Raw genomic sequence first — 21,823 nt, 5'->3', positions numbered from 1 at the left:
CAGGGCCTAGGGGGGACCTTTTCCTCTCTAGTCAAGGAGGAGGGGTGCTTTCTTATGCCAGATAAAGTGTCCGTGTCCCTTGGGCTCAAGCTGCTCAGCCCACTCTTGCTTCTCCCTCCAGGTCCTCCCTCCATCTAGCACTGACCTCCTTTGCACTTTTAACAAAGTATGTTTTTAGGTCTTCCTAACCTTTTTTTTGCTCACCTATTTTGTTTCCTCTGTTTTTTTCACTGCTACTTTTTAACACTGATGCTACCTGCTCAGCAAAGCAGTGCTTTTAAAGCTGTTTCTTCTCCCTTAGCCTGATCTTTCTAGTTGTTCTGGTGGCCTCTTGTGGCAGGTGATACCTTTTCTTTCTTTCTTTTTTTTTTTTTTTAGCTTTCAGATTCTTGGTTCGGGTCTAAATAATGCTTTCATCTTGGAGTTCATTTCCAGATCAAAGAGAATATTTTTGAGTTAATTTTTGTTAGAAAAAAGCAAATATCCTGAAAAGAATATCAAGCCAGATTAAGGTTAGAAGCTAAAACCACTTTCCTGAGTTGCCTGTCATTTATCATTCTCTTGTTCTTAAGGATGGTTGAAATTGCTTTCTAAGTACATTCCTAAAGTATATGATAGTTCTTTCAAAATCAAAAAATAATTGTGTTGGTGCTTGCAACAGAAAGAGGGAAATAATCGCCTGTAACCCTGTGACCCAGAGATTACTTCTATGGGTCATAGACCTTAACACCACATGATAAGGAACAGATTGTTGAACTGTTTTTTGACCTTTAAGTTTGAAGTATGTCTTAAAGTACCTTAAAGTATGTGAAGGACTGTGTAACCCAGGTGTCTCCTGGGTCTGAAACACAGGAGAGATCTGAGCTGAAGATTGAGATATGGGAGTTGCTAGCATTTAGTTGGTATTTTAAATCATTGGAGTAACTGGAAGGGGAGGCGAGGGAATACGTGAAGTGATTATATGGAGAACTGAAAGCAGTTTGCTGAGGACCCTCAACATTTAGGGATTAGATGGAGGAGGAAGAAGAGCTTCCTCTAGAGGGACAGGAGGAAAATCAGGAAAATCCTATGTCCAGAAGAGAATGGAATTAAGTGTCAGATGTTTCCAAGACCTAAAGGAAGATAAATACTGACTATTTCACTGAATTTTGCCATGGAGGGATGTGTCCCCTTTTCTTGATCTTCCTTGAACACAACTGTTAATCTTTACTGTACCACATACAAACATATTAAACTTAGCACCAATGTGTCATAAATAGTTTACAGTTCTGTTTCCCCTAAAAGGTGGAGACTTTTGAAGGGTATGGCCCTTCAGGGTATGGTCTTAGTCACCTTTGTGGAACAGTGTTGCATTGTGTGTTCACAACATGCACTCTGGAATCAGCCTCCCAGTGTATTAATAGCTGTGTGACCTATAGCAAGTTACTTAACGTCTCTGATTCAATGCCATTGTCTGTAATGTCTGGTGTGTGATGATACTAGTGTCTGCTTCACAGAAGAGTGAACATTTTAAGGTGTAGACACCAGTGCCTGGCTCATTGTAAATATTATGTAGTGTTTGGTGGAGGGGAGCTGGATGTGGTGGTAATAACATTGTTAGCATATGCCTGGCATTTAATGGACTTTTGAATGTGAAAATTCAACAACTTGGGACTAATACAATCCCTGTCATTTTCAACTCTGTATACAGCATATACAGAATGTAGCCATAACCAGCCATAGGAAACCTGTAGAATAGATAGAATAGGAGAATAGAAGTGGACAGAGTTCAGTGCATGTAGCTTTGTTTTATAAAACAAATCTATAGACTTTTTACAAAAGTACTCAGTTTCTTTTCATGTGGTGGGGAAGGAGAAAACTGAAAGACGAAGATTTCCAAAGCAGGTGAGTATTTTTATGTGTAGTGCTGAACATTTGTTGTAAATAGGTAGCCGGTGGATATCAGTCACAGAAGGTATTTGTGTGGCATAAAATAACACTTCACCCATTCATCTTGTTTTTACACCTTATAGAATTAAAAGTATCTTTTAGACCTTAATTTGATCTCTTAAACCTTACATTAATTCATGGTAGGTGCATACTCATTCAGCCAGAAAATATTTGAGCATTTACTGCTCTGTATAGACACTTAACTGTATAACAGAATGTGCTAGGGGCTGGGGATAGGACTATAAATAAGACCAACTGTACTTGTCTTTAAAGAGCTTTCATTCTTAAGGGAGAGGCCAATAATTGCAGGTGTTAGAGATGCAGATAAGGAGCCAAATGGGGTGAGGGGGGCGGATGACCAGCCCCTGTAAAGTAACAGGTAAGCTGAGGCTTCAAGGATGGGATGGAGCCAGAAATACTTGTAGAATATACCACCCTGAGCCGTGTTCGGTGTGTGGGCCAGGACAGTGTGTGTCCATGTGGCTCTAGAGCCTGGTGAATGAGGGAGAGGGCTGGATGGGATATTGTGAAGAGGGCTGCAGATGTCAGATCAAGCCTGTCTTGTAGCCTTGATGTAAGGAGTTTAATGTTATTAACCACAGTGAGAAGCCATTGAATGGTTTTAAACTATGACTTAATCCGATTTGTGTTTTGAAATCCCTTTTACTGCTACATAAGCTTTTCTTCTTCTCTGGTCGTGTGTAAAGAAAGTACTTTAGATAGATTTAATCTATAAAATACAGAAACTGATATCTTAGCCCGAAATACTGATGTACTGATGTCCTTGAGTCATTTGCCAGAAAGAGTTCTTGCCTTAAGAATCCACCCTTAAGAATCAGTTTACATCTTAGATATCAGAAACTTGAGTTATAAACATAAAATGATTCATGTATAAAATCGTTCAATTAGTGACAGAGGATAGTCTTGAAACCTTAAGTCTGAAATCCTATTGCCTGCTAGAATCAGATTACCGTCCCTCGTTGCCATGTCTGGAAAATGATAGTCTGAATGTTGATTTACTGTGCATACAAGTGTTCACAGGAATGTGACTTTTCCCATGTTTCACTTAAAAAAGAAACGGTCTTTCATGGTTTTTGCTGTATTAAAAGCATTAATGGGAGGGACGTGCACCTGGTTATCTCAGTTGGTTAAGCATCTGACTCTTGATTTTGGCTCAGGTCATTATCTCATGGTTCACGAGTTTGAGCCCCACATCAGCCTCCACACTGACAGTGTGGAGCCTGTTTGGGTTTCTCTCGGTCTCCCTCTCTCTGCCCCTACCACATGATACCTCACCCTCTTTCTTTCAAAATAAATAAACTTAAATTTAAAAAAAGGATTAATGGGGTGGGTATTTCTCTTAGTAGGAAATGCTTTTTCTGTCATGGGAAATTCTTGTAGTTTTAATCATGAGCAGCATTTTGCATTTGAGTTAATTCATTCAATAAATATCTGAATGCCTACTCTGTTCCAGGTACCATTCTAGGATCTTGGGATATATTGTGAACTAAACAAAGATTCCTACCTTTGAAACGCTTACTTCCCACTGGGAGGAGACAGATGACCAAAAATAAACATAATTAGTGTATTTATTATACTAATCATAAAAATAATCAGTACGTTAGAGGGTGGTATGTGTTTTGAAATAAAAACTAGAGCAGTTAATGTGTTGAGTGGAGAAGTTGCACATTTATTTATTTATTTATTTATTTATTTATTTATTTTTAACGTTTATTTATTGTTGAGACAGAGACAGCATAAACGGGGGAGGGTCAGAGAGAGAGGGAGACACAGAATCTGAAATAGGCTCCAGGCTCTGAGCTGTCAGCACAGAGCCCGATGCGGGGCTCAAACTCACCGACTGCGAGATCATGACCTGAGCCGAAGTCGGACGCCCAACCGACTGAGCCACCCAGGCGCCCCAGAAGTTGCACTTTTAAATAGGGTGGTGGGGGTAGCATGATTGAGAAGGTGTGGTTGGGGCAACGACTTGGAACTTGGGAAGAGCATACCAGGCAGAGGGAACAACGAATACAAAGAAAAGCCCCAAGGCCAGAGTGTACCAGGCTTGTTTGAGGACCAGGAAAGAGGCCAGTGTGTCCAGAGGAAGGGAGGGAGTTCCTTGGCTTTCTAGGAACAAGTTTCTCCTCAACTTCAAAAAAGTTCATAAGCCAAAATAAATGAATAAGAGGGCATAGAATTTCCATCCTTCAAATGTTATGTAGATGGTAATTGATGAATACCTAGATCCATGTCTTGAATCTGGTAATTCCAAAGTAACACAAAATTTAAGCTAATTTCATAGGGCAGCTAAACAAAAAAAATCTTTTTCTATCAATAAGAAATGATGTTGGATCACATGCTTTTAAGGCCTAGCATTTAGTAGAAACATTCCAGTTTATACATTTCCAGATTAAAAGCCAGAAGGCTTTGTTTTATAGCAAAGATGGCAAGGGTGCCAAATGTTCTTGTCTTTAAGAAGGGCAGTGATAGCCTTGAGGTTTGGGCTTAGGGAGAAAGTGCCCTTTAAGAGCAGATTTGGTTTACTTCCCTGATTTCTTTCAAACTCAGTAGCTCTAAATCCTTTTAACATTTTTTTTAATGTTTATTTTGGGAGAGCGCACAAGAGACCGAGGGACAGAGAGAGGGGAAGAGGGAGAGGTGGGGGATGGGGAGGGACAGAGAGATAATCCCAAGCAGGCTCCTTGCTGTCAGCACAGAGTTCAACTCTAGGCTCCAACTCCAGAACCTTGAGATCATGTGACCTGAGCCTAAATCAAGAGTTGGATGCTTAATCGACTGAGCCACCCAGGCACCCTTCCTTTTAACTTTTTTAATTAGGTGGTCTAATTTTCTGTTTTCTGACTCTGCGCAGTTTTCCTTGTTTTTTCTTAAGTTTCTAGTCTAAATAAATCATTACACTACATTCATAAGGTCCTCAGCAATAACAATCTAATAGAGTATAGCCTATGTCCCATGCATACCAAGTGTATTACATTGGTATATGTATTCAGTGTCCTTTTTAAAAAAAAGAAATTAATGTTTACTTTAGACAGAGAGTGCACACACGCTCACGAGTTGGGGAGGGGCAGAGAGAGGTGGGGACGGGATCTGAAGCGAGCTAGGTGCTGACAGCAGGGAGCCCAGTGTGGGGCTTGAACCCATGAATGATACCGTGACCTGAGCTGAAGTCAGATGCTTCACTGAAGGGGCCACCCAGGTGCCCCCAGGGTCTTTTGTTTCCGAAGCACAGTGCTTTATAAAGAACCAGTTCATCCAGGACAATCACTGGAGTTATCCCACTCGTACTTGCCATAATCTTTTCTCATGTTTCTGAATTTTGTTTTTCATAGAGTATCTTTGTGTACTTTCTTAAACTTCTTTATCATCTATTCCTTTCCCAATGTGTCATGGTTGTTTTTTATATTTGAGTCCTGTCTGTGAATTGGTGTTCGTTGTTTCTAGCCTAGTTTCCCCTGAGGTTGAAGTTGAAGTAAGATCACTGAAGAAAATGCTCAGAAGCATGGGTCTTTGACTTTCTGAAGCAAAACATTCTGCAGTTGACCCTTGAACAACACAGGTTTGAACTGCATGGGTCTCCTTATATGCAGATTTTTTTTCATCATGATAAGTGTACTCTTTAATCCCCTCCCTGCCCACCACTCCTCTGGTAACCATCAGTTGGTTTTCTATAGGTAAGAGTCTGTTTCTTGGCTTGTCTTTTTTTTCCCCCTTTGCTCCTTTGTTTTGTTTCTTAAATTCCACATATGAATGAGATCATATGGTATTTATCTTTCTCTGACTTATTTCACTTAGCATTATACTCTCTGGCTCTATCCATGTTGTTGCTAACGGCAAAATTTCATTCTTTTTTTATTTTATGACTGAATAATATTCCAGTGTGTGTCTATCACTTTTTCTTTATCCATTCATCTGTCGATGAACACTTGGGCTAATTTCATAGTTTTGACTATTGTAAATAATGCTGCAATAAACATAGGGGTGCATGTATCCCTTTGAGTTAGTGTTTTCGTATTCTTTGAGTAAATACTCAGTAGTGCAATTCTTGGGTTGTAGGGTAGTTCTATTTTTAATTTGTTGAGGAACTTCCCAACTGTTTTCCACAAAGGTTGTACCAATTTGCATCCCCATCAACAGTACAAGAGGGTTCCTTTTTCTCCACATCCTTAACAACACTTGCTGTTTCTTGTTTTGTTTATTTTAGCCATTCTTCCAGGTGTAAGGTGATACCTCATTGTAGTTTTGATTTGCATTTCCCTGGTGATGAGTAATGTTAAGTATTTTTAATGTGTCTGTTAGATGTCTTGGGGAGAAATGTCTGTTCATGTCTTCTGCCCCCTTTTAATTGGATTTTTTGGTTTTGGGGTATTGAGTTGTACCAGTTCTTTACATATTTTGGATACTAATTCTTTATCAGATATGTCATTTGTAAATATCTTCTCTCATTCAGTAGGTTGCCTTTTCGTTTTGTGGATTGTTTCTTTCATTGTGCAGAAACTTTTTATTCTCATGTAGTCCTAATAGTTTATTTTTGCTTTTGTTTCTCTTGCCTCAAGAGACCTATCTAGAAAAATGTTGCTATGGCCAGTGTCAGAGAAATTACTGACTGTGTTCTTTTCTAGGATTTTTATGGTTTCATGTCTCACATTTAGGTTTTTTTTTTTTTTTTTTTTAAGTTTATTTATTGTGAGAGAGAGAAAGAGAGCGAGGGAGGGGCAGAGAGAAAGGGAGAGAGAATCCCAAGCAGGCTCCTTGCTGTTAGCAAAAAGCGCAACTCCGGACTTGAACTCGTGAACCATGAGATGATGACCTGAGCCAAAACCAAGAGCTGGACATTTAACCAACTGAGCCACTCAGGCACCCCTCATGTTTAGGTCTTTAATCCATTTTGAGTTTAATTTTTGTGTATGGTGAAATAAAATGGTCTAGTTTCATTCTTTTACATGTGTACGTCCAGCTATTCCAACACCATTTGTTAAAGAGACTGTCTTTCTCCCATTGTGTATTCAGTCCTCCTTTGTAGAAGATTAAGTGGCCGTATAATTGTGAGTTTCTTTCCGGGTTTTCTGTTCTATTTCATTGATCTATGTGTCTATTTCTGTGGCAATTCCATACAATTTTAATTACTTCTGCTTTGTAACATAACTTGAAATATGGGACTGCGATACTTCCAGTTTTGTTTTTCTTATACAAGATTGCTTTGGCTATTCATGGTCCTTTGTGGTTGCGTACAAATTTTACGATTGATCTAGTTCTGCGAAAATGTCATTGGTATATTGAAAGGGATTGCATTAAATCTGTAGATTGTTTTGGGTGATATGGACATTTTTTTTTTAATGTTCACTTATTTTTGAGAGAGCACAAGAAGGGAAGGAGCAGAGAGAGAGGGAGACCTAGGACCCAAAGCAGGCTCAGCACTGTCAGCATGGCCCCCAATGCAGGGCTCAAACTCACGAACCATGAGGTCGTAACCTGAGCTGAAGTGAGATGCTCAGCAGACTGAGCCACCCACGTGTCCCAGGTAGTATAGACATTTTAACAATATTTGTTCTTCCAACCCATGGGCACGGAGTGTCTTTCCATTTCTTTGCATTGTCTTGAATTCCTTTCATCAGCGTTTCAGAGTTTTTAGAATACAGGTCTTTCACCTCTTTGGTTAGGTTTATTCCTAGATATTTTATTGTTTTTGGTGCAATTGTACATGAGATTGTTTTATTATATGCAAATTTGTTTTTGATAAATATAGGACACTACTGTAAATGCATTTTCTCTGCCTTGTTATTTTCTTACCATTTTATTTTCTTTAGCTTACTTCATTATAAGAGTACAGTACATAATACATATAACATATAACATACAAAATATATGTTAACCAACTGTTCATTTACTAGTAAGGCTTATGGTCAACAGTAGGCTATTATTGGTTTGGGGGAGTCAAAAGTTATGTGTGAATTTTTGACTGAGCAGAGGGGTTTGGGGTACCCCCCATTGTTCAAGGTTCATCTGTACTTTATGCTCACTGAAAAAAAGGAAAATGGTGTGCATTCATAGAACTGCAAATTAGAAGTGCTTTTGAAAACATTGCAGGGCTTTTTTTCCTTCTTCCTCCAGATAGGACTGTATATGAATCACCCAAGAATTTAGCATTCTTACCGTCTTTTTTGTTAAAAGGAAATATCACAGTCTCTTTAAGCCACCAATCCATTGCCATTCTAAGTGGGAAGTTCAAGAGCCTAGCATTTTGGTAGACATTATAGCTTTATTGTATGACAAGATTAAAAGAAATTGAATACACTCAAAGCGAGCTTATTCTTAAAATCACTCTTTCTTGGGCATTCTGATAACTGAGTTTTTAACATAATTAACCTAAGATAGGTGTCTATTCAAATTTTTCTTATGTTTATTTATTTTTGAGAGAGCGAGCGAGCACAGAGGAGGGGCAGAGAGAAGGAGATAGAGAATCACAACCAGGCTCCAAATTGTCAGCACAGATCCAAACACCAGGCTCAAACTTACAGATCCTCACAAACCGTGAGATCATGACCTGAGCCAAAATCAAGAGTCTGACACTTAACCGAATGAGCCACTTAGGTGCCCCTATTCAGTTATTTTTTATCTGCTATATCTGTTAAAGTTAACTGTGTACTTGAACATGAACTTGAAAGTAATGACTAAGTTGAACCTCAGTAATTTTTTTTGTTTATCTTAATGTTGAAGAACATTTTCTTTTCCTTTTAGTTAACTCTAAGAGTAATTGTAAAACAAATCTACTTTGTATCTTATATTCTGACCTTGTTTTTGCTGTTTAATGGAATTTGGATTACAAACCCACAATGTGGGGACCTCTGAGGTGTTTCACCTTGTGTTGATGTGGATTCACTTAATCATTATTTTTAAAAAAAAATTTTTTTTTAATGTTTATTTTATTTATTTTTGACAGAGACAGAGACAGAATGTGAGTGGATCAGGGGCAGAGAGAGAGGGAGACACGGAATCCAAAGCAGGCTCCTGGCTCCGAGCTGTCAGCACAGAGCCTGATGCAGGGCTTGAACTCACGAGCTGTGAGATCATGACCTGAGCCAAAGTCGGATGCTCAACTGACTGAGCTACCCAGGCACCCCTATCATTATTAACATTCAATACACTTAGGGCTTTTTTTTTTTTTTAATGTTTACTTATTTATTTGGACAGAGAGCGAACCTGAGCAGGGGAGGGGCAAAGAGGGGGAATGAGAATCCCAAGCCGGCTCCCTATTGTTTATATCAGTTATTTTCAATTATAAAACCAAAGTAGCATATCACGTGTAAGGAGCAAAATCGTTTTTTATTTTTGTTTTTTTTATTTTAGAGTGAGCATGGGCAGAGACAGAGAATCTTAAGCAGGCTCCGCGCTCAGCACAGAACCCAGTGTGGGACTCCATCTCACAAACCCTGAGATCATGACCTGAGCCAAAATCAAGAGTCGGATGCTTAACCGACTGCATTTGCCAAACTTCATGTTGTCAAAATAGAACTTTTTTTTTAATCGTCAAACTCAGTACTGTTTGAATCAGAAATCCTCAAGAAAGTAAAAAGCAGCAGGGGGTGGAAATTAGGTGGCATAATCTTAGTAAACGTTTTTATTTTTATTATGACAGAAAAGTCTTCCCTTTAAGACTTGTCAGATTAACTCAAAGAGCAACACTCTGTAATGAGAATATCTTCTGGGGTCGCCCAAACTGGGATGAATCTACATTTGTATGCAGCAGTATCGTGTGTGCTCTTTTGGCAAGAACAGTAAGCCCTTGAGGGTTTCGCCACACTGTCTTCAGAGGAGAAATTTAGTTTTCAAGGACTCCATAGAACATAAAACCTTGCCCTTAAAGATTTACTTAATCTCATTTTCTTTGAATAGCCTGTGTCATTTGTGATGAAATTGTATGATTGTACTATTTGATACGTGGAAAATATTTTATTAAAAAGTCTCCTTCCAGGGCGCCTGGGTGGCTCAGCCAGTTAAGCATCTGACTTCAGCTCAGGTCATGATCTCACAGTTCAAGAGTTTGAGCCCAGCGTGGAGCTCTGTGCTGACAGCTCAGAGCCTGGAGCCTGCTTCGGATTCTGTGTCTCCCTCTCTCTCTGCCCCTCCCCTGCTTGCCCTCTGTGTGTCTCTCTCTCAAAAGTAAAAATTTTTAAAAAGTCCCCTTTCTTAGAAACGCGTGTTCTTGTTTTCAGGATATACCTTCTCAGAAGCTTCACAGGAGAGAAAGCAGTGACAAAGAAGGAAGTTATTTTTTGCATGATAAAATCATCAACTTTAGTCACCAACTTCTAATTCAAATGAAATTTTAATTTGGGTGTCTTACTCTTCCTTCTTAAAACAATTTTGGGGGCACCTGGGTGGCTCAGTCAGTTGAGCATTCAACTCTTGATTTTGGCTTAGGTCATTCATGATCCCAGGGTTGTGGGATTGATCCCCCACATCAGGCTCCATGCTGAGTGTGGAGGCTGCTTAAGATTCCCTCTCTTTCTCATTGCCGCTCTCGCCACTCATGCTGGCTCTCTCTAAAATAAAATTTTTTAAAAAATTGAAAAAGAACAATTTTATTCCTTATATATATGTGATGTGTTACTTTGGTTTTATAATTGAAAATAACTGAAACAAATAACATCTGAGCTCTTGAGCCTGGAATACCAATGTGGTTGATTTTAGGACTTGAATAAAAAGACCATAGAATTTGGGGTAAACCTCTCAATTCCTTAGAGTTTTTCAGAAACCCTACCTCTGATGAGGTCGTTCTCATATTGCTCATATATGGGTCATTGCTTGGTAAAATGCCAAGAGTAAGTAGTGTCAGTCTGGCATTTTATCAGTGACTACATTAAAGCATATTTTCAGGAAATAAGTGTGACAGATCTTATGTGACAGAAGATAGAGGATATCAGGCACATACAATTTAGATACAGAAGTAAGAGCAAACTAAGTTAACCAGAGGTAGAGGAAACACTTCAAGACTGGGGGGTACACAGAGGAATCCAGTCCTCACATATAGTTCTTATATATCAGTTTCACCTCTCTGTGTTATTAGGAAGAAATGGAAAGTTTTTTTACACATTGATAGGAAGGGGTGCAATCTATGTTATAGAACTGAATTTATCAACTACTTTAGTAAAATTAATTTGTTAATTGGCAATAAGCTTGTTGCTTTTGTATTACTTTTTTAGTACTTTATACTGGATATCTTTTCCTTCATTCCTCCCCCTTAGTTACTGAAAACCAGATGTGTTGGAATTAGTCCAAAAGCCACAACTAGAAGGATTTGGTTTCTTCCAAGTCAGAGGGTGACTATCTTTTTCTCTTAAAAACTGAAGTTAACCCTTTTCTGTGTTTATGCTAGAGAAATAAGCCAGTCTTTATTCTAGTCAAGGTTTTATATATTTAATGGAATGGGGGAGAGCTTACTGTAAATACAGCTGGTCTTTTATTTTTTTTAAGTTTTTTAAATTTTGTTTATTTTTGAGAGCAAGTGAGTGGGTGAGGGGCAGAGAGAGAGGGAGACACAGAACCTGAAGAAGGCCCCAGGCTCTGAGCTGTCGGTACCGAGCCTGACGCAGGACTCAAACTCACGAACTGTGAGATCATGACCTAAATTGGATGCTTAACCCACTGAGCCATCCCGGCACCCCAGAGCTGGTCTTTTAAGGCAAGAGATGTACCATTTCCTCAAGCTAGTCATTTGTAGATTTTTTTATTTCCAGGCAAAAATGCCATCATTAGAATTTTTCTCTCCTTTTGATTTGTTCTGTCTGCCCATATACCAAAATGTATTATCCTGAGTTCCTTTTGGCCTGTCAGTTGTTTGAACTGAAGATTACACACTGGAAGCCTGGGGAGAGACCACTAGGTCAGCGTGAGGAAAAGCAGGCTGGGAGACCTCACTCTCATTCTTCGGGGAACCAGATTTTGCTGTCATTGTAGCACCAAGAGCAAGAACTACTGAGATTTTTCAGTGTTTTCAAATCCACAAGTCCTCTAGTTTATATGAAGTTAATTTCAGCCCCCTTTCCACTTGTCCCTTTTCTGTGTTTCTTAATGGATTTTTCCAAGGATGCTCGCCTTGATTTTTCCCTTTCATTCACAAGATAGAAGCATTCTATTTCTTGCCAAGCTGATGGGTTTCAAAGTGTATGTGTTCTATATGAAGACTTAGGCCTTAAAAAATTGTTAATGAGGTTGCTGTTACTTTCCTCAGCATTTACCAAATATCCGACTTTTATTTTGCTGAACTCTCTCGGCCTTGAAGGATTTTTCAGTGGCTTTAGCAGTAATTATAGTAACAAAGACGCTGCCACAGGTGATTGCCTTTGTCTTCTTGTGGCAGAAAAGCTTTTCCCCCCTCTGTTGTACATAGCAAGTCCCCCTAAAATGAAAACTCAGTGATCACATAAATAAGTGTGCGAGCTAGTTGATGCATGTTAAGAATTCCTTGTCGGGGCGCCTGGGTGGCTCAGTCAATTAAGCTTCTGACTTCAGCTCAGGTCATGATCTCACAGTTTTGAGTTCGAACCCCAGGTCGGGCTCTGTGCTGACAGCTCAGAGCCTGGAGCCTCCTTGGGATTCTGTGTCTCCTTCTGTCTCTGACCCTCCCCCACTTGCTCTCTCTGTTTCTCTCTCGCTCTCAAAAATAAACAAACATTAAAAAAAAAAAAAGAATTCCTTGTAAGATTTTCGTAATCATTGTGAAAGCTCTTTATGGGTAACTGCATGTTGTTTAGGGTAAACACTAAAATGGGTTTGTTTGTTTTTTTTACTGAAACAGTACTCTAGAAGAAATAGGATACGGTTTATGCTCCAATGCCACTAGAGTGTATATGTGAGATTGTATGAGGCATCCTTTTGCCTGAAGGAAAGATGTTATCCTGTTAGAAAACAGGATGTGTATATGATTACATCTAATGTGGCCATATTGAATTTCTTCTTATTTAGTTCCTAAATAAGAGGACCCAAAACATTGCAGTAACAATTCTTAGGACCCATTGGCCATATTCAGTTCTCTTAAATTATGTAGATAGAATGGATCTTAAGAATAGTTGACTCTGGGGCACCTGAGTGGCTCAGTTGGTTAACTGTTCGACTTCAGCTCAGATCATGATCTAATGGCTCGTGGGTCTGAGCCCCACATTGGGCTCTGTGCTGACAGCTCAGAGCCTGAAGCCTGCTTTGGATTCTGTGTCTCCCTCTATCTGCCCCTTCCCTGCTCACGTTCTTGTCTCTCAAAAATAATAAATAAACGTTAAAAAAAATGTTTTTAAACAAACAAAAGAATAGTTGATTTTGTAAAGAAAAAAAGAAAGCTTAGTATTCAGGTGTAGACACCAAGAATTTACCATCTGTTAGAATCCAGGGAAAGTGGCCTAGCATATTTTCCAGGAGAAAATGACACGACCCGTCTATGTAGATTAGTGGTGGTAGGGGGTACGTAACAAATGGCATCTGTCACCAGAAAAAGCTGTTTCATTCAGCTTCTGAATTTAGGTGAGTGCCATGATTATATCAGCAGAGTGCCTGGTCATATAGCAGCTATCAAGCATTACCCAGAATTATTTTGTGTAAATCTGTCTGGAATGTGGGATCTCCTTTTTTGATAGTTTCGGTGTGCAAATTAAAAACAAACAGGGACACCTGGGTGGCTCAGTCCATTAAGCATCAGACTCTTGATCTTGGCTCAGGTCTTGATCTCAGGGTCATGAGTTCAAGTTCCACATGGGGCTCTCCCCTGGGCATGAAGCCTACTTAAAAAAAAAAAAAAAAAGTGAGTTGCTAAAACTTGGAGGACACTTTTAGGTTGTAATAGAGTGGTTCAGAGCATGAACTTGGAAGGCAGACTGCCTTGGTTTGAATTATGGCACCCAGCCTTTCTGTCCTTCAGTGTTTCTCATCCCTAAAATAGGATAATGTACTTGATAACTCTAAGCACTTTTCCAGTCTAGAGCCCAGGCTACACTTTAGAGTAGAAAATGACTTCACATAAATTAAAACTTAATGGAAATATTTCAGTATTTTAAATGGTGATTAACTTAGTAAACAGGGAAGGTGTTGACTAACAAATGATTTGTACATTTATTTATTTATTTTTACAAATGATTTGTACATTTAAATGAAGGGAGGATGACATCTGGTATGCTTACATTTAACAAAATAGCTGGATTGTAGAAAAATTGCTTGCATTTCATTTGGTTGTTTTCTATTTGCCTCATCATAAGAATTTCCTGAAGATTCTGGAGATTCTGGTTCAGTAATTTGGGTTTGGATCTTGAGAACATACACTTTTTTAAGTCAATTGATAGATTTTTATCTTTTAAAAACATACATTTGACAAACCTCTCAGATGATTATTAAGAGACAGTTTACAGAGTTAAGTATTGTGTGTCTTCTCTGAACCCCAGCTTTCTGACCAACAGAATCAAAGATTTGACTAGAAAGATGGTCTGCTTCCTAACTCACTTTATGATTTTGAGATTCCTATCTAATGATTATGATATCAGAGAATTCCATTACATGTGATGCAATATGGGGTGAGGAACTGAGCCTTCTATTTACCAGAAAAATTAATTCAGCAAACTTTAAAAAAATGTTTCCATAAGGAAAAAAGCTTTCTAATAAAATAATAACCTTGAGATAATTTGTATTGATTCAGTTAATTCTAAATATCAATAATGAAGCAATAATAAAGCACCCAAAACTCTGGTAATGTGTATTGTCTTTTGTTGGGTGTGTGTACACACTATTTAAAATACTGCTGTTTTAGAATTACTGGTCCTTCGATTTAGCAAATTTACTAAAATTGTGAGCAGTTAAAACTTCTCATTACAATCTTCATTCTAATCCATGGCAATTCTCTTTTGCTAGTTATCCCATCACCTGAGCACAGACTGTCATTTCTCATGCATCTTTGCTTGACAATCCGTACCTTTCCCATTTATCACCGTGTCTCAGAGTCCACACTGTTGAGCTCGGGAGACATGCCTCACTGCCTGACAGGACACACTTGTTCAGCAACAAGGAATGTCTAACAATCAGCAAATTAGTGTTGATTGTTCTATTCTTGACCCAGTGATTTCTTTAGCTGATAGTAGTAAGTAGATAATTGGGGGCTATTAGCACACTTATCCATGTGTTGTTTTTAATCCCCTAAGTCTTCCCAAGCCTATCTCATGGGAGAATAACAGGTATTTCTTAGGCTCCACAAAGTGATGGCCAGCAATTGACATGAATTGACACAGGTTTTTGTTTTGTTTTTGCAGGGTGGTGGGAGGGGTTGCAGGGGAGCCTTCAGGAACAGAAACAAGATGACAGTATGGAGCACCAGTCATAATTTCAAGATGAATTGAGTTCCTGAAGTTTGGGGTGCTCATTAATTAGTGGATTTCTCTTGAGCAGGGGATATCTCTAGAGCACCTTTAGGGTATACAGCTTATTAAAACTGTTTAATGTATATGCTGTTTTGAATGGTATATATTACAGATCTAATTGTGGTCTGTGGTGTTTAATCTATTTTAGAAACTGGATGGCTTCTACAGGGAGCCAGGCCTCTGATATAGACAAGATTCTTGGATTCTTCAGTGATGGCGCACCCCCCACCAAAAAGCCCAGGTAAACAAGGGAAGGGAATCTGAGGAACACAGTAAATTATCAAACAGACTTGCCCCACATCCCAGTTGTTTTCAGAAATTAATATTGGTCTTCATATAAAAATTAAATTATTTTTATTTTGGATTCAATTTTTATTTTTATCCAGGTCATGAATGTACATAATTTTAAAAGTCAGTACCTGAAAGCTTATAATGCCTTGTCCCTCTATAGAGATAATCACCTGCAGCCTTTTAATTGATTTCTTTAATACTTCCATTCATATTTTTAAATACTTTGTATGTACTGCTGTTTTTTAGTGTTTTGGTTTTATCTATTTCCAGTTAAGAAAGATGAGGATTAGGCTTGCTCTTCTGGAGCCTCTCCTCACATGTTGCCCCCCTCCCCAGTGTGTTTTATATCATAATTTTTGGTTAAGTCAGTTTTTAATAGTTACATTACATGACTGTATAAGTAGTTCATAGGTGAGCCTAATCGTGTTTTGAAATTACACTTTTTTGTCCATTTTTCCCTCCAAGTTATTAAAGATTGTCTCTCTCTCTCTCTCTCTCTCTCTCTCTTTTTTTTTTTTTTTTGGGTTTGCTTTGTTTTCTATGTACCTATCAATTTGTCTTCAAACTCTGTGACAGAAGAGTAAATCTCTTAGATATGCTGACACTCATCAGTAATTTACTAGTTTAAATTGTTTCGTGGGGTTTTCCTTTTGAACCATATTTTGCTGAGGATAGTTCTCCAGGCCTGCTGAAAATGGCTGATATTTGCCATTTTCCTTCCCCATGACCTCAAGGATTCCTCTTACATCTCTCCTGTATTGGAGCCTCTCGTTCCTAGATACCATGTCACCTTTTTGGTGTAGTCCTTCATTTTGCTGAAAACTATTTTCATTAGCTTCCTTAGTAAGGATTCACATGAGAAGGGTTTTTGGAGACATTTGCAAATGTCTTTATCATATTTGTACATTGATTTGATGATTTGGCTGAGTGTAGAATTTTAGGGAGGAAGTCATTTTCCTTAGAGTTCTGAAGTTACTGCTCATTCTCTGCTAGCAGCTAAGTCTTCTGCCAAAATAGGGACTCTGTGCTGATTCCCAGTCATTTGTGTCATGTGGCCTCTTCTTTTCTCATTAGAAGCTTATAAGGATAGTTATTTTATTCTCAGCAACCTGAAATTTCATGGTGATGTACCTTCATATGAGTCTAGACATCAGGTAGCTCTTCAGAGCTGTCTACTGATAATTCATTTTTGAAAATTTTTTTTCTTATTTGATAATTTCCTTTACAGTTTTTTCTGTATTGTGTCTTTGTAGAACTCTTGGTATTCAGATATTGGACCTTCTAGAGTAGGACTCTAGTTTTTTTATATTTTTCTATTGCTTTTGTTTTTATCATTCTGCTGTCTCAAGTAATTTTGTTTTCTTCCAACCTTACAAAATTTTTATTTGTTATATTTTTAATTTCCAAGAAATCTTTTTGTTTGCTCACCCCCCTCCTTTTTTTCTTAAGTTTATTTATTTATTTTGAGAGAGAAAGAGCAGAGGAGGGGCAGGGAGAGAGAAAGAATCCCAAGCAGGCTCTGCACTGTCAGCGCAGAGCCAGATGCAGGGCTTGAACTTAAGAACTGCAAGATCATGACCTGAGCCAAAATCAGTAGTCAGATGCTTAACTGAGCAAGCTGCCCAGGTGCCCCATGCCCACCCCTTTTATGGCATTCTTTGTTTGTTTGTTTGTTTCATGTTTATTTTTGAGAGAGTGAGACAGAATGTGAGCTAGTTCTGGGGGGGAGGGGAAGAGAGAGAGGGAGACACAGAATCTGAAGCAGGCTCCAGGCTCTGAGCTGTCAGCACAGAGCCCAATGCGGGCCTTGAACCCACAACCGTGAGATCATGACCTGAGCAGAAGTCCGACATTTAACGAACCGAGCCACCCAGGTGCCCCATACAGCGTTCTAATGTTCATGTTTCATAGGTGCCTTTTTTTTTTTTTTTTTTTTTTTTAATTTATGGAGATAACTGTTTTCAGTTTTTCTTCTTTCTCTGGTATTGTCCCTTGTTTCCTGCAGGTTTCTTTCTAGGTACTAGTTTGTTTATATGTAACTCTCACATTGGGGGCTTTGTTCAAATGTAAGGTGACCTTTCTTTGTCTGCTCATATTTAAGAGAAGACGCTAAAGAGCCAGTTGGAGAATCTGTGTGTGTGTAAAGGACTTGGTCTCTCGTGCTTCATTGGGGGTGTCAAGCATGGTTCTAGAGCTGAGGAATCGCTGCCTGTCAGAACCTGTGGGTCTTTTCTCTCATGCTGGCCATTATCCCCAAAAGATGAGTGGATGGGGAATAGCGTGCAGGTATAAGGTTCACTGCCAGTGTCTTGAGAGTCTTCCTCTGGGAGAAGGGGGCAAAGGAGAGTCTTGCCATTTCATATACTGACTTTTACTTAATCTCCTTCCCCAAGCTGTGCACAGTGTTCTCAAATACTCAACCTCTCTGGAGAGCAAGCCTCCAGTCTTAGAATTCTGTTTCTAAGACAGCCTTGCAGTGACTTCTCTTATCTTGGCCCCACCTGCCCCTCTACCTTCAGACTTATTTGACATTCCCAAGGTTCTGTCGAGGGAATCAGCTCTTACCTTACAACTTCTAAAATTTTGTGGGCCTGTGTTGTCTGCTGTCATCTTTTCCTATTCTGTTTTTTATGAACTTATGCCTTCTAAAAAAATTACTTTATAATTACTTAGTGGTTTTAGGAAGAATCAGAAATGAAAAGTGAGGCAAAATTACACCTCAGACCTATAATGGATGAGGTAAAAAATTCAAGTAATACAGCACAATCAAGTGAGAAGTAAAAATCATTGTTCTCCCCAATCCCCAGAGTTAACCACTACTAACAGTTCTTGTGAACCCTTCTAGAAATTTTCTGTATGTATTGTTTTATGTTTCAATATCTTAATTCCCTTGAACTGAAACTTATTTTTCATCATCAGTTTCTGATATCTGTTATCAAGTCTTTTCCCATAGACTAAACTTTTGAGATTGGGGACTTGATTTTATTCATAGGAACATCATTAGTGCCTACCCTTATGTCTAGTACTTTGTAAGTTTTTCATATTTGTTGAATGACTGAATGCAGGAGTTGGGGATAGGGAAGGCAGTTCTAAAGTTTGGTTTCCCAAAACAGGTTTCCCAAGGCTGTTTCTTACGTTATGCCAAAATGCGAATCCTTTTTCTATTTTATTATTTTGACAAAAGATTGAGAAAGGCAATTTCTTGGAAAACACCTACCATTAGCAAAAATTAAAGTGAATAAACATATTTCAAACACATTTTAATGTAGTTTCCAGATTGAAGGGGGGGGCCAAAACACAAAAACTTGTGCCCCTGCTATCTCTTCAAAACAGAACTCTGTGGTGCTTCTCATGATAAGAAAGGAATGTTTTCTCTTCTTGTATCTGTTGAATAGTTTTTTCTTTGTTTATTTAGGTAATGTGAAGGTCCTGTGTTTCACAGTTCTCTTAACTACTTTTTTTTCTTCCTTCCTTTCTTTTTTTTTTTTTGCCTCAAGATAATCTAGAACAAAACCGAAGTGGAATTTGTTCCCATATTTGACTGTCTCATTCTCAATTTTATCTTAATAGTGTGTATGAAATCTGAGCTTAAATTTGGCTTTCTTTCATCTCTTCTTTTATATTTGCCAGCAGTGGGAATTTAATTTGTATGGATTTCTTTTCTGTCTGGAGTCCGTGTTTTTTTGAAATTCAGTGTTGGTTTAAAATATAAGTTAGTAAAACTCAGCTGGGCTGTAATGTGATCAGATCTTTTCCTACTGTTAGTGGGTTTTTTTAGGTTGAGAGAACTATGAGGGAGAAAATTGATTTTGAGAGTGTCTTTTAAGATTCCTGAAATAGATTTTTCAGCAAGTCTTGGCACAAAATTCTGGTCTTTTTGCTTAAGATACTCAGGAGAGGATGGGGCACCTACCCGGCTCAGCTGGTTAGGTGTCTTGACTTTGACTCGGGTCAAGATCTCACGGTTCTTGAGATCAAGCCTCACGTCGAGCTCTGTGCTGACAGCATGGAGCCTGCTTGGGATTCTCTCACTCCCTCTTTCTCTGCCCCTCCCCCCCGACTCATGCGCACACACGTCCGCTCGCTCTCTCTCAAAATAAATAAACATTAAAAAAAAAAGATACTTAGGAGAGGTATCAGAAACTGGTACTTTATCCTCTTTGCAATTATGAAAGTGATAGCTGAAAACCGTGGTTTTCAACAGTCCTTCCGTGTGCCTTCTCTTATCTGTTGGATGTTCCAATCCTCTTCATTTGGTTGACTTTTTCAGGAAGCTGCTTCCAAGCTTAAAAACTAAGAAGCCCCGGGAGCTTGTGCTGGTGATCGGAACAGGCATTAGTGCTGCAGTTGCCCCTCAGGTTCCAGCCCTAAAGTCCTGGAAGGGGTTAATTCAGGCCTTACTGGATGCTGCCATTGATTTTGATCTTCTAGAAGATGAGGAAAGCAGAAAATTTCAGAAATGTCTCCATGAGGACAAAAACCTTGTCCATGTTGCCCATGACCTTATCCAGAAACTCTCTCCTGTGAGTACCCTCCTGTGTACCCTGGGATTTGATATTTTTTGAAACCATGGCACGTATGCCAAATGTAATAAGAATATTCACTTCTAGTTTATAGATTTGCATAACATTTTGCTCTTTTTCAAAATGTCTGTTTATGGACCCTATTCAGGGTAGTTATCTTGACCCATTTGTGCATGTGTGCGTGTGTGTGTGTGTGTGTGTGTGTGTGTGGTGGTGGTGGTGGTGGTGGTGGTGGTGGTGATGATGGTGATGATGGTGATGATGATGATGTTGTTTCTGAGTGATGTGGAAATGTTAGAGTTCGGAGCCAATGGCCAAGAAAGAATTCTTGAGAATTCTTGAGAATCTTTGGTGCAAAAAGGTGGTTTTATTAAAGCACGGGGACAGGACCTCACGCACTGGGATCGTGAGGGGTGACTGATTATATATATACTACTTGGGAGTTGGGGGAAGTAAAGATTAGGGGAAGTTACCAAGGGGACTTTCATATGCTAAAGAAGACTCACCGGATCCTGAATGATAAGGGCCTCCTTGTCTTGTATTGTCTTCAACATGCCTTCAAAATCAGGATTCATTTAATATATTTATATATTTGCAAATAATAGAGTAGCCAAAGCATGTTGTAAATCTTTTCTTTTAATTTTATTTATTTTTTAATATACGTCCAAGTTAGTTAGCATATAGTGCATTTTAACATTTTTGTTTATTTTTTAATTTGCATGTTGTAAATCTTACTAAGTCATATTTTTGAAGAAAAAGAAGAAACATTTTGAAGAAAAATGGTTCATGACTCATTTCAGAAACTTAGTATGTTTTACGTCCTCTTTTCATTTCCTTATCCTTAGTTGTGATAAACTGTTACTAATCTAGAATAATGTAAATAAATAATAGGCTTTTAAAGGGCTCATGTGACCTCTGTCCGGTACCATATACAGAAATGAACTCAAAATGGATTAAAGACCTAAATATGGAGCTAAAACTATAAAACTCTAGAAGAAAACAGATTTAAAACTTAATGACTTTGAATCTGGCAGCAGTGTTTTAAACATGACACCAAAAAAGCACAAGTAACAAAAGATAGATAACACTGCACTTTACCAAACATAAAATCTGTTAGGCTCAACGACCACTATCTATAAGAAAGTGAAAAGAAAGCCCCCCCAGAATGGGAGAAAATATTAGCAACTCCTGTATCTTCTAAAGGTGTAGTATCCAGAATATATAAAAAAGTATTATAACTTAACAATAAAAAGGCAAATAATTCAATTTTTAAATGGCAGAGGACTTGAATAGACGTTGTTCCAAGGGAAACGGCCAATGAGCACACGAAAAGAGGCTCCACATCAGACGTCATTAGCAGAGTGCAAATCAGAACCACCTGAGGTGCTACTTCACTTGGGCCAGGACGGCCAGAGTCAGACGGTCAGATAATTAAGTGTTGGCGAGGATGTGGAGAAATTGAAATCCTCATGCACTGCTGGGCTTGTGAAATGGTGCGAACAATGTGGAACACGGTCTGGCAGTTCCTCAAACAGTTAAATATAGAGCTACCATCTGACCCAACAGTTCCACTTCTGGATACACCCAAGAGAAATGAAAACATGTTCAGACAAAAACGTACAAGCAAACATTGATAGCATTATTCGTAATAGCCAAAAGGTGGAAGTA

General features: G+C 38.7%; 1 protein-coding gene across 3 annotated transcripts in view; it reads left to right on the top strand.

Annotated features, from left to right (window-relative positions):
- Positions 1 to 21,823, top strand: part of FAM118B (family with sequence similarity 118 member B) — a 48,638-nt gene that overhangs the window by 8,334 nt on the left and 18,481 nt on the right. For all 3 annotated transcript variants that reach the window (XM_049654687.1, XM_049654685.1, XM_049654684.1), the window contains exons 2-3: positions 15,490 to 15,582; positions 19,903 to 20,155. In XM_049654687.1, the coding sequence (XP_049510644.1) occupies positions 15,497 to 15,582; positions 19,903 to 20,155 (339 nt within the window). In that variant the 5' untranslated portion in view covers positions 15,490 to 15,496. The remainder of the gene's footprint in view (positions 1 to 15,489; positions 15,583 to 19,902; positions 20,156 to 21,823) is intronic.

This window comes from Panthera uncia, chromosome D1 (genome assembly GCF_023721935.1).
Source record: "Panthera uncia isolate 11264 chromosome D1, Puncia_PCG_1.0, whole genome shotgun sequence".
NCBI classification, from domain to species: domain Eukaryota; kingdom Metazoa; phylum Chordata; class Mammalia; order Carnivora; family Felidae; genus Panthera; species Panthera uncia.
This window is presented reverse-complemented; position numbering and strand designations above follow the sequence as displayed.